Raw genomic sequence first — 17,083 nt, 5'->3', positions numbered from 1 at the left:
AGCTCAGGAGCACAGTACCACACATCAAGTGCAGGACACAGCTCAGGAGCACAGTACCACACATCAAGCGCAGGCTAAGACAAAATGAAATCCAATAGTTATCACTGCAACACCTTTAAGAGCATCTACTTTTGTTCATCAATAAAACAGTGGAACTTACTTGTAACAGAGATCTTGAAAGAACACATGGTGACTGTTCGCTAAATTCACAAAAAAAATCCTAATAGATACACAGAGAAAAAACAGTATCATTAATAGAATAAACAAAAGCCAGAGATGTTTGCATATAAAGTATATATTTTTGGAAATAATATATATATATATATTCTACTACTATTAAAATAAGATAAAGAATTACAGGTCAGTTATATAGAAAATGTCTAATTATACTAATAGGTTAACTTTCGAGTCTACAAAACTTTTCAAGAACCAAACAAAAACAGAATAATATGCACACCACATTAAATTTGTACACTGAGAAAATAATATCAACAACTAAGGACAAAACTTAAGCTCTTAGTCAAAAGAAGGAAGTCTGCATGTAAGCTGCAGAGTCCAGAAGTTGAGAGGACACGCTGCTCTTCCTGAGAATCAACCCTGGTTCCCAGAACCCGCATTAGGCAGCTCACAACCTCAACTGCTTCTTCCTCAGCTCCAAAGGGACCAGCACCTCTAGCCTCCATGTGTACACACCCACAGACAAACACAGCACATAACTAAAATAACGGAAACACATCTTAAAAAGGATAAAAGAAAGCAAGCAGGCAGGCAGGAAGGAAGGGAGGGAGGAAGGAAGGAAGTTAGGAAGGGGAAAGAAGAATGAATTAATGACCAGGTAATTAGTCACAGGGTTTTTTTCAGGGAAATTGGAAATATTTTGAATTAAATAAATTTGGCTGGATACATGGCTCTCTGGTTAAAGCACTTGCTACATGATGGATTTATATTAGATGAAGACCACGAAATATGGGTTCATATAAGAGGGAAAAGACAAGAAAATATACAAAAACATTATCACTTAAAGACTGTGAGACCCTGGCTAATTTATTAGCTTATTTTTCTGAACCTACCAATTTTTCTACGCATGAATTTTAGTATCTGAAATTGTTACAGGTAGTTATATGGTGCTGGAATGCCTACAATATTGCAGGCTGGAGTGAGGACAAAAGATAAGGGCTATGTGTTCCCAGGCGATATCATCACGGAGAGCTTGTATCCAGAAGCAGCCAGTTGTCCCAGTCAGCTTCCAAAGCAGAGTGAATCCCCTGAGCACTGCATTCACCAATAACAGAGGCCACTAGAGCGGCCTATCACAGTGCAAACCACTGTTATCACTGCTGGACTGTGACACACCAATCTCTCAGGAAACCTGCTTTAAATGTGAGAGGAAGGAGACAGGAGCCACAGAGTGGGAGAGACTGGGGGGAGGGTAGTCATCTAACTCCTGCCTACTTATGAGGCCTAGAATGTAACACTGTACATTCAGGTATGTACAGTGTTAACTCCTTTTAAAGAAAATAAATCTCTACTCTTCAGCTACACTTACTGTCTTTATAAACAATCATTCTAGTTCCTTTGCTGACTTCTCTTCTTCATCCTAAATTTTAAGCATGAACATCCTTTGCTTTTCTTCAGCTACTTACACTCCATGTGTCTTAGTTGGGTCACTATTGCTGCGATAAAACAACTGGACCAAAAGCAACTTAGGGAGGAAAGGGTTTATTTGGCTTATGCTTCCATATCATAATCCATCACTAAAAGAAGTCAGGATAGGAACCTGGAGACAGGAGCTGATGCAAAGACCATGGAGGAGTGCTGCTTGCTGACTTGTTGCCCATGGCTTGCTCAGCTTGCTTATAGAACCCAGGACCACCAGCCCTTGGGTGGCACCAGAAACAATGGGCTGGATCCTCTCCCATCAACCACTAATTAAGAAAATGCCCCGATGCTGGGTCTTATGTAGGCATTTTCTCAGTTGAGATTCCTTATTTTCAGATGACTCTAATTTGTGTTGACATAAAACTAGCTAGGACATCAAGTGCATAATCTACATGTTTCATTAGATAGTCTACCACAGCCTACCTTCTGTGTATTGAGAGTACATAGTGGACACATACCCTTAAATATTATAAAAGTGACATGTAGTGGGTTGGCCTAATGCTGCTTGTATTCTAATGCTAATTTATATCCCCCAAAATTGTTTGTTCCAAAGACACGAGAGTCCTCATGTATGATACTGAGAGACTCTGCCCCCAATTAATTCTGATTAGTAAATAAAGATGGCAGCAGCCAACAGCTAGGGAGAAGGAACATAGGCAGGATTAGGTTTCCTGGGCTAGAGACCACAATGAAGAAGAGAAAGGGACAAAGCAGCCATGGGACAGAGAAGCTAGAAGAGTCTCCATGGCCTCTGGGCCAAGAGAACATGGCCCAGAGGGTTGCCTGGTTGGAGCTAAGAGCAACCCAGATAAAACATAGTAAGTAATAATTTGGGTTGTCGATGGGAAAGTAGATTCTAACAACATGGAGGGTAAGCAATGGGCCAGCTATTGTGCTGCTTAAGGCACATTAAAATATAAGGTTGTGTGTGTTTGTTTCATTCTGGGAACATAAATGGTCAAAGGCAGGAAAGAACCCCATGCTGGGATTTTTTTTAAAAATATTATTTACAACACTGACATTCATGAAACATACTATTCTGTGGCTGAACAGCATTGACTCTACCCATCCCACAGAATGGATAGTCACCACTGAATATTTAAAATGTTTCAAGTTTTCCAAGTTATAAATAATATAACAAATATACTCTTGTGTATATGTGTATGTATGTCTGTAGAGGTGTGTGCAAGTGTACACACAGCTGTGAATGCATGTGAAAGCCAGAGGAATGTTGGGGTTCCTCTTTGACGGCTCTCCACCTTACTTTTTGAAATCAGGTCTCTTACTGAGCATAGAGTGTACCTTTCAATCTGGCTTATCTTCCATACATGTGAGCACACCTGACCACCTGGCACTCCACTCAAACCTCAACAATGGCAGGGTTGCTCTCCAGTGGACAGACTGTAAGCCCTTCCTTCCCCTCCCCTCCCCTCTCTATCCATGTGGCTTCAGCCACACTTCCTGTACAGCCATCTTACTGCACTCACCCCCCTTCTTCCTAAGCTCTCAACAGTCCTATAGCTCGGGCCTGGCTCCCAGCTCCCTCTACTGAGGCAAGCCAGAGTACCCAGTTGTTAGCATGTTTCTAGAAATGAGAGTTATACAGGATACAAGCATAGATGGTGGAATGATGGATCAAAGTTAAATTGATAATCACAATTTTAATGTGTATGAAAAGAACAATAAATATCTATATGAAAAACAAAACACTAGGAATACTGTAAGCAATTAGGCCTAAGTATTAAGAAAAAATATCTGATTTGTGCATACAATGAAATGTATGGGAACCACCTGCTGTATAATAATATTGTCAAAGCAAACCTTTCTTTTATTTAGTACTTTTTTTTGTTTGCTATGCTTTGCCTTGAGACAGGGTCTCAATACACAGCCCAAGCTAGCCCATAACCCAAGCTGCTTGTGCTTTGGTCTCTCTGGTGCTGGGATTACAGCTCCTCACCCCTGAGTTTTGGCTCTGTTCTTCTTCCTACATGTTACACAGACTGAGGGCTTCCAATTATAGAGATGTTTTCACTCAGTAGAAAGTACATGTTCTGAGCTGGGCGGTGGTGGCGCACGCCTTTGATCCCAGCACTTGGGAGGCAGAGGCAGGCGGATTTCTGAGTTTGAGACCAGCCTGGTCTACAGAATGAATTCCAGCAGAGAAACCCTGTCTCGAAAAATGAAAAAAGAAAAAAAAAAAAAAAAAAAAAAAAAAAAAAAAAAGAAAGTACATGTTCTATAGAGTCACACACAAAGGTTACAAAGGCAAAACACTGAATATGACCTAACTGTAATTTGATACAAATAAACTAAAAAGAAAAATTGTAAGTTTACAGTTAGGATATGTCTTCAGTAATGTAGAGATATGCATATTTACTGAGGTAAAAAGTACAGAAGTTTTCTTTCTTCAGAACAATAAGCAGGTTACCAAGCACCATGATCCCATATTCATATGTAAGAACACTAAAAGCTATCAGGCAGCACAAGCTGAAGTCTCAGCTATTCGGGAGGCTGGGGCAGGAAGTCACACGTTCAAGTCCTCCTCGGGCTACAGCATCAGTCAACATCAGCCTGAGCAACTTAATGACAGACTACTTCAAAATAAAAGAAAATTTATGAGGGGTGGGAACATAGCATGGTGGTAGAAGACAAGCATGCTCGAGGCCCAAGAGACAATGCCCCTGTGATGGTTAAAATGACAGACAGACATACAGACAGACAGACAGATATACACACACACACACACACACACACACACACACACACACACACACACATACAAGATATTTTGAAAACAGAATCCATTTACCAAAACCTATTCCTAACTTTGGGTGATGTACTAATATTGTTAAGTTTAACTTCTTAACTTCTAATGTATCAATCCCTATGACAGTTTACTGTGCTGCCCGACAGTCCCTCCAGTGACACCCAAGCTCCAGAACATCATTTGCTACTCACCAGGATACAATGTAAGTTTGGTAAGTTCACGACTTCACAGACAGTTCTTATTCTGTCTATTAGTCTTGAGAAATAGTTGACCATTTCTTCTCTTTTAATTATTTTTGCATAGCGAGGGAAAGTGGGTGGAAGTAATCTCTGGTTAACAAGGGGCTCAAAACCCATCATAATTGGATGGTCTAAAGAACAGAAAGAGGAAAGTAACATTTCCAATTTTTTTTTTTATTTTAAAATGCAAACTATTAAATATATAAATATATATAATCCAATTTTTAAAGGCATATCTAAATTCTAATCACAAAACTGATAAATTTTATAACTTACAACTAAGTTATATACCTATGCATAAATTCTAACGAGCTTCAATAACTTCAAAGTGTACTTCCTAGCTACATGGTGGTGGCCGAGGTTAGAGCCAAAGACTGCAGCAGCAGGACTTCAACAAAGGCCTGGCTTTTGAGATGAGTCAGTTCTCCACCCTGAGAGGAGACAGACCTAGCTCCTGGAGCTGTCTGCGTGACCACCAAGGAATAACTAGCTAACCAGTTCTAAGTGCAGAGACCTCCTAAACAGTGGGAGACTTTCTGGAGTATACAGAGATCTGCATCACTGAGCCCTCCTGCAGGAGTCAGGACAAACACAGCTGCTGAACAAAGAGCCTAAGGAAAGCTCTGTCTACTCTGGAAAGCTCAGAAAAGTCAACAGTCTGAGGACAGACAGGAGCAAATATCTCTTGGGTCACTGTCCACTCCTTACACCTTCAAAATGTATATTCCATTGATTTGCAGTATGCCCCCCCCAATCTTTATCCTACACCATGTGACTCATCTGAAGTATTTTAATATAGATGATCACAAGGGGAGACTAGAGGATCCCAGAACCATGGTTACATTATCACCTGTCATACTCCAGCTGTTTCCCAACATGGAAACTGAAATGAGATACAGACCTCAAGAAGCAATAAATCCAAATCTCTGCTCATCAACAAATAAGCTACACCCTTACAGTTTCACATGTCAGTGAAAGGAAACTAAGGCTTCCCAGCTGCACTGTGAGGAATTAGAAACAAGACTGACCAGCTGCTCTCAGATCTACCTCCATCCTTGCACACGCTCCCCAGGCCTGGGCTTTCTGCCCACCCAGCAGTTCCTTGTATGAATCATTCTTTTATGTGTCCACCATAGCTGCTAGTTCTTGGATTCAAACCCTTACCACCAACTTTCCTCTCACCTTGTGCCCATACAGTGGACATCTGTACTTGGCATCTCAAACTATCCCCAAAGGCACATTCCCATCATACTGCCTTTTTCCTGATATATTCTCTTAGGAAACAGGAACGTAACCTTATCACCCTAAAGACAGCTCTCCTGTCTCACTTTAGTGCCTCTTCTACCTCTAACTTCATCAGTTAACAACTCTTTTTTCAAAAAAATATTTATTTTATACATATGTGAGAACACGGTAGCTATCTTCAGACACACACCAGAACAGGGCATCAGATCTCATTGCAGTTGTTTGTGAGCCACCATGTGGTTGCTGGGAATTGAACTCAGGACCTCTGGAAGAGCAGTCAGTGCTCTTAACCACTGAGCCATCTCTCCAGCCCCAGTTAACAACTCTTAAGGATTCTAATTCCTACTGCCTACTGAGGAACCTGCTCCCCTTGCTTCACTCCAACATTGTGTATGCCTGTTCCCTCATTAATCCTATGCACTGTCCTCTCAATTTTCTATGGAAAATACAGCCTGACTTTTTAGTACTATAAAAGTTTTTTTTTTTTATATATTTATGTGTATGGATGTGTGTCTATATGAATTTATGTGAACCATACGCATTCAGGAGCCCAGAGGTCAGAAGGTATCAGATCCCCTGGAACTGGAGGTACAGGCAGTCGTGAGCCACCACGTAAGGAGTGGGGAATTGAACCCAGATCCTCTGCAAGAGCAGTCAGAACTCTTACCCTGAGCCATCTCTCTCATCTCCCAGCTGCCCCAAAGTTTTGTTTACCCTCCTTTTTGTAAACTACACTGTCCTAAGGGAACATTGCAAGAGTTCAGGGTTTCCTAAGACTCAGTAGAAAACTCTGTTTTCTGTGTTCTTGGAGCTTTGTCTGCTTATATACCTATGTACTTTGTGTGTGCACTGTTGTCCAGAAGAGGAGTGTCAGCTCCCCAAGACTAGAGTTACAGTGAGCTGCCATGCCAGTGCTGGGAGACCCCTCTGAAAAAGCTGCTCTTAACGTCTGAGCTATTTCTATCTCTTCAGTCCTATGAGAGCTGTTTTACAAACTCATCAGTAGGGAGATTATACACATAAATCCCATTCCTGAATATATTTACTGTCTTTCCCATTTTATATGGAAAAAAACAGAAAAGATTTGTTCCCACTTAAAATTCACTCAGAGGTATCATCATCCCATACATATCTGTACTGTTTAAAAATAATTCTGACAGACAGTGGTAGTGCACACTCTTAATCCCAGGATCCACAGAGGGAGACAGGCAGACAGATCTCTGAGTTTGAGGCCAGTCTGGTCTGCAAACTGAGCTCCAGGATAGCTAGGACTACACAAAGAAACCCTGTCTCAAAGAAATACAAACCAAACAAAAACTACCTCCCCAAAAAACCAAAAACAAACAAACAAACAAACCCAGAGCTATGGATACTTTTCACCTCAATAATTCAAGAGTACCAATACCACCTCATGAATTTTAGGGATAACCAACAGTGCTGAACACTCTAAAATGTTGAGTCAGTAGATGTATATTATTCCTGTTGAAGCTTATTTTACATTTAAGATATGAATGCCACCAACATGCCAAATACTCTTTTCCTATGAGTATTCAGGATCCTTTGGACAATTCCAGTGTAGTGTGAAGAAAGGTACCTGTGAATAAGGGAGTCTCAGGAACACTAGCCTGCCTCTGAGTGAGGAACTATGGAGTGACTCTGATGTGTCTTAAGAAGTAAAGGAAGATGATGATGAACAACAGAGTTACTGCTGGCATCACAGCATGAACACAAGACAGGGCACATATACAGAGTCCAACAGTAAGATACAAGTGATAGCCAAGATCTACCACCTGTTCTCAGCAGAATAAATCTGCAAAGAAGTCTAAAGACCTCCTAAGTATTCAGAGGAAACATCCCAAAGTCCAGGCAGACTGACTTAAATGAAAGTCAGAGCTAACTATTACATGTTTTGGACAGAAAATAAGAACATACAAGTAAGCAAAGCTGGAGAATTACCTCCTTTGGTAGTGCCATTCTGAGCTTGGATGCCGTGGTGCAATGAGGTGTGAATGGCAGAAAGAAGGTCTGCCGCCTGGACCATCAGTTTCTGAGCCTCTGCAACAGCACTGGTCTAGCAAACAAATCACCAAACACTTACACACTTTCACTGAAAGGTACACACACAAGAGGAGATCCTACAACAGTACTAAGGCCCAATGCATGCACGGATCCTCACAAACTGTTCACTTAATGCAGCACTGCAGGATGCTCAAATCCTCAACAGGAGACAAAGGTTACCCTCAAATTTGTATCTTATTTGATGTGTTAAAAAAAAAAAAAAATAGCTGGGTGTGATGACACATGCCTTTAATCCCAGCACTTGGGAGGCAGAAGCAGGCAGATCTGTGAGTTTGAGGCCAGCCTGGTTTACAGAATGAGCTACAGGCTAGCACACAGAGAAACCTTGTCTCAAAGGGAGGAAAAAAATCGAGCATACAGTGAAATATAAAAAGGGAAAAATTCCAATAATCTTCAGTTATTCACAAATATGAGGGAAGAGGGAATCCAGGAAAAAAGAATTACTTGAAACAGTTTTTAATCTATCTACAAAAGACCTCAGTGTGTTACAGAATGGAATGTAAAGCTATAATCACGATTCATAAAAGCATTAGTATGGCTGTGGTGTAAGTACACAGAGAACCGTGAGAACAGGAAGGACATGCCATCTACAACTGACCCAGTTACAGCAATTCTCTCACCTCTTTCTTAGTAAAGGCTATGAGCACTGTCAGCAGCACTCGGGTGAACTTCACTCTGCTGAATGCTGCCAAGCACTGCTGGTGCTGGGAAGACAAGGGAGTGTGGTAAGAAGCAGAACCTGCAAAGGGACGGCCTGCAGCAAAGGAGCTCACTACAGTACACAGGCCTCCAAAACCGTAGTAAACAAAGCCTACTCCTTTGAAACAGAGAAGCTACTCTCTACTCTAGAACCACAGACTGTCTTTAATCCAAGGTCAGAACTTATGCTGTTACTTCAAAAAACAAGTAGTTAGCAGTTATAAAGGTTAAAAGGTTCAATAACTTTTGATAATCAGAAAAGTTTGATGTTTACTAAGTTTTGAAACAAGATTTACAAGTGATCTTTTTTCCCCAGTTCCTGCTTTCCAGGAACACTTAAATTTTGAAATCAGATATTCAAGATCTGTATTAGCACTCTCTCTATAAAAATTAAGTCCTTTGCAACATCTACTTGCTAAAGAAACACCTAAAGGGGCTTCTATGAATTATGATGCAGCTCAAAGAGCTACAGCATCGAGAGATGGCTTCTCTGACATTAGCTACAGAAAAGACGGGCAATTACTTCTAGTTCAACTTCTGGATCTCTCTCTTCTCCTTGTCGACTTCGAGTACTCTAAAATTAAAAAATAAAGTAAATTTAGACAAATACAGCCCAGAGAAGTAAGTAAAGAAAGAACTAAGTTACTTTATTGGGCATTTTATACAAGAACCTATGTTCAGGAAAAAGATCTAACAAAAAAAGTATCTAGCATTTTTCTTTTTCCCATGAATGTTTTACGCATACATCTGTATATAAATTAGAAAGATCATGAAAGAAACAGGTATTAAAACAACAAAAGCAAAATAATAAAACAACAGAAGGAAAGTATCTGACTCATAACATTACTGCTACATTCAAAGTCAATTTACACTATCACAGCCACGGCAGTGGTGCACGCCTTTAATCACAGCACTTGGGAGGCAGAGGCAGGTGGATTTCTGAGTTTGAGGCCAGCCTGGTCTACAGAATGAGTCCCAGGACACCCAAGGCTACACAGAGAAACCCTGTCTTGAAAAATCACCACCACCACCACCACCAACAACAACAACAAAAATCACTATCACTGGGGCTGGTGAGATGGCTTAGCCGTTAGGGCACTAACTGTTCTTCCAGTGGACCAGGATTCAAATCCTAGTACCCACATGGCAGCTCACAACGGTCTGTAACTCTAAGATCTGACACTATCACATAGAGATACATGCAGGCGAAACACCAATGCATATAAAATAAAGGTAAAAAAAAAATTTTTTAAATCTAAAAGAAAAAAAAATCACTACCACCATTAAAAACTATCATTTTTTAAAAACAGCATGGCCAAGCCTGCTAGTGCATGCCTTTAAACCCAGCACCAAGGAGGCAAAGCAAGCAGGCTCAAGTGAGTTCAAGCGCAGCCTGGTCTACATAGTGACTTCCAGGCCGGCCAGAGCTACACAAACCTGGTCTTAAAAACAAAACAACACAAGCCGTAAACCAAAAAAAGGGGGGACATACCTTTACTCGCCTTTGCATATCATCTTCCACATCTTTTAACATTCCTAGAACGAGAACAGTAAGTTTTAAAACAAAACAAAATGCAAAACTTACATACAAATTATCGTTGTGAATAGTTTATACCTGTAACTCGAAGGTCTGTCACGCTGTTGGCCATTTTAAATCCGTATGTCATTGACTGGAAATCTTCCTATACAAAAAAGGAGTAATTATACTGTGATAGCAGCACCATATTCCCCTAACAAACTCACCAGTTAGAAGACTGACACACACATGACCTCACAGACATGTGGCAGCATGCCCGGGGCTGCACGGGCCCCAATGCTAAGAGGAGGAGGAGGACACAAGTCCCCATTCCTAACCCCAAACCTGAGACAACTGACAGCCTGCAAAGGAAAACTTAGCTTTCTCCAGCAGCAGACTCTGACTAGGTGTATAAACCACTCTTAGGGAGGCCCCGCAGCTAGCAGTAGATGAGTAACACAAAACTTGTATTTTTGGAGATGTTTGGTCTCATAATGCTTGGTCTGAGCCATTTAAAAAAACAAACAAACAAACAAACAAAACCACTTTGTCTTTTGTTTAGAATACTTTCTGATTTTGTGTCTGTCTGCTCTGTTCTATTGGTTTTTGCTTTGTTGTTGCTGCCTTTCTTTCTTTCTTTTTTAAAATTAGCCTGTTTGTTTTCCAAAGAAAGAGAAAGGTTTACTGCTGGATGGGTGGGTGCAGGGTAGGATCTGGGAAGAGATGATGGAGAGGAGAGTCTGATCACAATACACCATAGGGAAACACCCCATCTTCAATTAAAAACCAACAGCTGGCTCCTGAACACTTCCTTTAGTGTACAGAACAGAGGAGAACACAAGTGAAAGCACAGGGTCAAGACCACAGAAGGCTCGAGTCCTGCCTACAGAGACGACAGGAAGGTACTTGTAGTCTGCACAAAGTGGGGGTGAAGAAGCAGGGAAAGGCCATGATCTCAGACAGTATCAGGGTTCACATGAAGCTCACAGTCACGAACTGGAAGCAGAAATTGCTAGTATAAATTTGTTTTCCTCCACTCGATTTTTGTTTGTTTGTTTGTTTGTTTTGTTTTGTTTTTTGAGACAGGGTTTCTCTGTGCAGCCCTGGCTATCCTGGAACTCACTCTGTAGACCAGGCTGGCCCTGAACTCAGAAATCCACCTGTCTCTGCCTCCCAAGTGCTGGGATTAAAAGCATGCGCCACCACCACCTGGCCATTCAATTTATTAAAGGATAGAATTTAAGTAAAAAGGGCAAGAGAGTAAAAGCAGCAAAAATTTAGTATGATCAATGAATCAGCCCTGCTGTAAAGGCAGGTATGACGGCATCAGAAGCGAGGCTCTCACTAACAGTACTGACCACTAGCACAGGACCTGTCTAAGGAGTGTTAGCCAACAGGCAAAGCCTCAGCTCCTCAAGTCTGTAAAAAGCAGCCTGCAGCTGTGGAATCTCCAGACAGAGTGCATGGCATCTACACTAACAAGTCCTCTACCACAGTCCAATTATCAGGCACCATGTGAGAGAACACTTCACACCAGGGAGTTTCTTCCCAAACAAGAGATGCTTCCATCAGCCAAGCAATAAACTAACAACAACAACTGTAACCCAGACAGTGATGGCGCACACCTTTAATCCCAGCACTTGGGAAGCAGAGGCAGGCAGATTTCTGAGTTCGAGGCCAGCCTGGTCTACAGAGTAAGTTCTAGGACAGCCAGGACTACACAGAGAAACCCTGTCTCGAAAAACCAAAAAAAAAAAAAAAAGTAAATGCAGAGCAAAGGACTCTTCAAGTCTGATGAGCTCTGCAACTTTTATAAATATGTACAAGTACTGTACTATTACCTCATTTAATATATTTTTGAAATAGCAAAACTATGACCAGGAAGACAGTTGATGGTAACATGAAGAATGAATTGAGGAAAAGACCAAGCCATAGAGATTTCAAAGCTCACAGAAGCTAGCACATCCAGCTCATCAGTACAGAAGTACAGTACAGAACTTGGAGTCCAGCAGTAATCTCTCTAACTCCCTAATTTTTTACAAGTCTTTCCCTCCACTTCCTTGGGATACAGGAGGAAGAGCCTGTCTACCATACATTGCACATTGCTGTTTCCTGTAAACCTGGCCTTTTTATGTTATATGGCCAGAAAGCAGTGACTGTGACTGAGTGTGAATAGGATTTATAGGAGCAGAGAAGGAAAGCTTTCTTGAGGAGAGCCGCACAATGTGCTGCTACACGGTCAGTATTTATAACAGCTTCCCCACAGCTGGAATGGCCGGGTGTGTGCCACCAAAGGCAGCAATGTTCACCCCAACAGCAGCTCACTGTATAGCCCAGGCTGGCCCTTTCTGCTTCTGTGTTCTGAGGCTGAACTGCAGACACATGCCACACATGGCAAAAAGCAATTTTTAAAATAACTATTTCTTAGTTATACATGTGGACCAAAACATGTATCACAAATCATTCATCTACAACACAGTAAGATGGCCGATGAGCTTCTAGATTTCTTTACCTCTTCAAAAACAGCAGCTTTATTTACTTTTTCCCTTGCGATGTCACAGATCTTCAAGATTCCCAGAGCAAAAGCTTTCATGGCGGGATCTTCTATGAAGTCCGGATTATGAATGTAAAGGCACGTAAACACTGTCTGTGCCAAGGAATGGCCTTCGAGCCATGTGATCTGTTGAGAGAGGGTGTATACAGGATTTGCAAAGTCTAAGCTGAATCAGTGAGTTCTAGATCCATATAAATACAATTAATCATAAGATCGAAAAGATCATTAAAAAAAGAGATCACAGAAGACAGGATTAAAACCGTGCTTTCACTGGCTAAAATTTTCAAGAAGCCTATATAGGGTGAGTCTATAAAATGCTCTGAAACAGGAAATATGAAGCTAGTGCTCTTCAGGTTCCATATTTCAGATTTTCAAACTATAGTGCTCCATCTACACTCTGAGTGCCTAGCCATCTATGAGAAGCATTCTTTTTTTTTCTTTTCTTTTTTATTTTTTGGTTTCTTTCGAGACAGGGTTTCTCTGTATAGCTCTAGCTGTCCTGGAACTCATTCTGTAGACCAGGCTGGCCTCAAACTCAGAGATCCGCCTGCCTCTGCCTCCTAAGTACATTCTTAAGCCTAATATTCTAGTCTACAACATCTTAGTGTCTAATCTAGGTAGAGATACTATGTAGCATTCAAAAGCAAACAATTCCACAATGAAATCTATTGCCAGCAACCCTTCCTGGCCTTTCCTACTCCTTTAGAAATAGTATATTGCTAAAAGGTAATAAAGAAATCTTTCCTAGATAAACAAAATTCTGGCTGTGCCCATCAGCAATGTAGTCTTAGGCAATATAATAAAATGTTGGAACCTCAAATATGAACAGTCCATGTCACCAGCTCATGCACAGGTGCTGCTGATAGTCCATTATCAGTGTGTGCCCAATGACAAATCAACAAATCTTACAAAAAGTGACTTTTTTTTTAAAAAAAAAACAATTAAACAACCCTAGCTGGAAACATATGCATCCAGTGCAGCTCAATCACTAGGATACTTTGTAGCAGAGGCCAGCCAGTTCCTGACAACTTCTCCTAGAGCAGCAAGCACTTCCCCAGAGCTAGCCCACATCCCCCTCTGCCTCATCTGTGCCCAGCCCCTGGAACCTTAAGTATAATTTCTCTTGATAACTTGACAACAAAGCAGAGTAATCTGGATAATGGCTGTAATCCTCACTGAAACAAAGCACCCAGTTAGCACAGCATGTGAGTACGGCAGTGTCAGTCAGAAGATGAACCGTGGTTTCCTGAGGCTTGTTAGCCTACGAGTCTTGTGTCTGCTTTCTGAGGGAGGGATGGAGCTGCACTGTTTCATATTCACCATGGTACACACACTTTAAATTCAAAGAATCAGGTAGGCCACGGTTTAATTAACGAACAGTCTTATTTTATTTCTTACCAAACAGCAGAAACAGGTATCCATTATTCCTATCAGTTCAGGCAGGCTGAGGTCTTTAATTTTAATGGTGCCATCCTAAAAAGGAGAGTACAAATAACAGGAAGTTAAAAGAAAGAAAGATATATGTATAGCTGTGTTTTCAAGTTTAAATTTAGGTATTAAAAAAAAAAAATAATCCAAAGAAAAGACTAACTTATCTATCTGATAAAACCAAAACACCAACTTAATGTTTTGTTCTTAGGAACAAAGGCCTGCTTCTTGTTCTGGCTGCGGTAGTCATCTGGAGCCGAGGGTGACCGGGACCCTGATCCTACTGCTTCACCCACACAAGAGCTGCGCTTCCAGGCCTGTGCTACCACATCACTGAGACATGTGTACTCTTGTCAAGTTTATTCTAGTACATAATTGAAGAAACTACATACATATCTTAACTAAGTCTTTACTAACCTATGGCTTAAATCTTGAATAAAAAAATCAAAGTCTAACTTGAAACAATAAAGGTCTTTATGATAAAAAGACCAAGCTTCCTATATATGGTGTTCTCAAGTCTATAAAAGGCCAGCAAATGTAGAGTCAAAGGAAAGAGGACTTCAAGGTTCTAATGAGTGACAAAGCAAGTTCAGTTTCAATGCGGAGGACAAGAGACTGTCTCAAGGAAGGGAGGGAGGCGGGGAGGGAGGTCAGATTAGTAAGCGTTTCTAAAGCACAATTGAAATTACACAGCCCAGGTTGGAAAGACAGGCATATGCTAGCTACCTACTGGCTCAAAATTAGTTTTGTTTATTAATTTCATTTACTTTGTTTTTGTTTGCTATGTTTGAAACAGCCTCACTCTGTAGCTTGCACCTCACAGCTATTCTCCTACTCCAGCATCTCAGTATATAACGGCAGAAATGTAATGAGAGTTAAGCATCCTGAATACCTTCAAAAGGAATTCAAAGAATACACAAATGGACAACTTAGAGCAAGTTTATAGCAAGGACCTCACATCATTAATTTCTAGGTTTTAATTGAGACTGATAACTAAATATTATAACAAAACAAAACCAAGGTCTCATGAATCTCAGCATGATCTCCAAGTCACTATAAAGCTGAGGCTGGTCTCCTGATCCTCCTGCCTCACTCCCAAGTGCTGGGACAACAGGAATGCTCCATCATGCCTGCTTTAGATGCTAATTCTTATGTCTGAGAAGCTTGTAAAAATACAGTTAAACAGCCTTCATAATTTTGGTATTAGGCAGTTTTAACATTAAATATAAGTATTTTCTTAAAAGCCAGAAATAAACAAAAAATACAATAACTACCTTGATAGCTTGTTCAAAGTTGAGAACTTTTCTATTCACTTGGTTTCCAATCATACCGGCATCCATCTTGGGATCCATCATTTCAATAGCAGACATGGCTTCAAAAAGACCAAACCTACAAAAACATGAACCCACAAGCTACTTTTGAACTCATAGTTCTACAATTGTACAAACATTATCACGGTACTTTTAGCAACTACAGTATTCCATGTATTTATTCCTATTATATGTATAATTTGCTAAAACTTCTGTTTCAATTAATCATCAGTTAGCATAAAAATTCACTCACTAACTATATAAATTACAAATTATCTTACATGCTCTTCGGAGGAAAAAAATTATTAAATTATCCTTATACTTCCTTCAACAGGACATGGATCAGCCACTTTTGGAAGAAAGAGTTCGATTCCTGTCAACATTCCTTAAATAATTTTGATTTTCAGATTGTTATGTATAACGTTTTTCATTTTCCATGTATACGTATGTTTTTTGTATGAATTAGTGCTTGTATATCCATACATGTTTATGCACATTCGTACATGCCTGCATGCCTGCATGTGCATGAGTGCTCTTGAGAGACATCTCTCCTTGGCTGGAGCTCACCAATGAAGCTGTCGAGCTGGGCAGCAACCCTAGTGACACTCTTGTCTCTGCCTCCCCAGAGATTACAGATTCATGCAGGGACTTTACAGGTCCTCATGTTTACAAAGCAAACACTTTACCAACTGAGCCATCTTTCCTTTTCCGGCTCCATTTCTTCATAGCTTAATGATAATGGATTTATGTACTCCAAAATTTTAGCAACTACATAATTTTACAAAACAATCCAGAACTTCTGATTGTTCACTATGGACAAAGACAATTACTACACACTGAAAATTGATTAGAAAGAACTGAGATATGCCTCAAGAGATGGCAGAGGAAAAGAAGCTTAATTAAACTGATCAAACTGGCAAGTAGCACATCGCTCTAAATCATTTCTCTTACATAGTTAACAGAGGGCTCGATTTGGCAGCACATATACTAAAAAGCAACAGAAAGATGTTAAAAAAAAAAAAAAAAGCAGAAGAGGAAGCTCCATTCCCAGGCGCTCTAACATGCCCAGGATCAGAGGTGAGGAGGACACAACATCTGTCCCAACACCCAAAATAACTGGGACCAGCAGGACCAGGCACACAGGAACTCCACCAACCCAGTGGCTCAGGTTTCTTCCAGTCTGTTTGGGTTGGTGCCCTGAGCAGACCTTGGGTACAAACTCTGCAGTCATTCCCAAAACACCCAGAGGAAGCTCCACTCCCAGGTGCTCTAACAAGCCCAGGGTCACAGGACCCCAGAATCACAGGATCAAGGACAGCTTGACTCTGAGGAGTTCTGACAAAACCAAGATCACAGGAAGGACAGGCTCCAGTCAGATTTAGCAAGGGCAGGTAATACTAGAGACAACCAGATGATGTGGGGCAAGCATAAGAATATAAGCAACACAAACCAAGGTTACATGGCATCATCAGAACCCAATTCTCCCACCATAGGAAGTCCTGGATACACCATCACACTGGAAAAGCAAGATTTAGATATAAAATCACTTCTCATGATGATGATACAGGACCTTAAGAAAGACATAAA

At 40.8% G+C, this 17,083-nt stretch overlaps 1 protein-coding gene across 4 annotated transcripts in view; it reads right to left on the bottom strand.

Annotated features, from left to right (window-relative positions):
- The window catches only part of Naa35 (N(alpha)-acetyltransferase 35, NatC auxiliary subunit), a 55,874-nt gene that overhangs the window by 23,701 nt on the left and 15,090 nt on the right, over window positions 1-17,083 (bottom strand). For all 4 annotated transcript variants that reach the window (XM_031359498.1, XM_031359499.1, XM_031359501.1 and 1 more), the window contains exons 4-13: window positions 15,461-15,575; window positions 14,157-14,231; window positions 12,717-12,884; window positions 10,304-10,370; window positions 10,181-10,224; window positions 9,212-9,262; window positions 8,610-8,693; window positions 7,867-7,981; window positions 4,618-4,796; window positions 161-220 (exon numbers count right to left, since the gene is read on the bottom strand). In XM_031359498.1, the coding sequence (XP_031215358.1) occupies window positions 161-220; window positions 4,618-4,796; window positions 7,867-7,981; window positions 8,610-8,693; window positions 9,212-9,262; window positions 10,181-10,224; window positions 10,304-10,370; window positions 12,717-12,884; window positions 14,157-14,231; window positions 15,461-15,575 (958 nt within the window). The remainder of the gene's footprint in view (window positions 1-160; window positions 221-4,617; window positions 4,797-7,866; window positions 7,982-8,609; window positions 8,694-9,211; window positions 9,263-10,180; window positions 10,225-10,303; window positions 10,371-12,716; window positions 12,885-14,156; window positions 14,232-15,460; window positions 15,576-17,083) is intronic.

Source organism: Mastomys coucha, unplaced genomic scaffold (assembly GCF_008632895.1).
Source record: "Mastomys coucha isolate ucsf_1 unplaced genomic scaffold, UCSF_Mcou_1 pScaffold7, whole genome shotgun sequence".
In the NCBI taxonomy this organism is placed as follows: Eukaryota; Metazoa; Chordata; class Mammalia; order Rodentia; family Muridae; genus Mastomys; species Mastomys coucha.
This window is presented reverse-complemented; position numbering and strand designations above follow the sequence as displayed.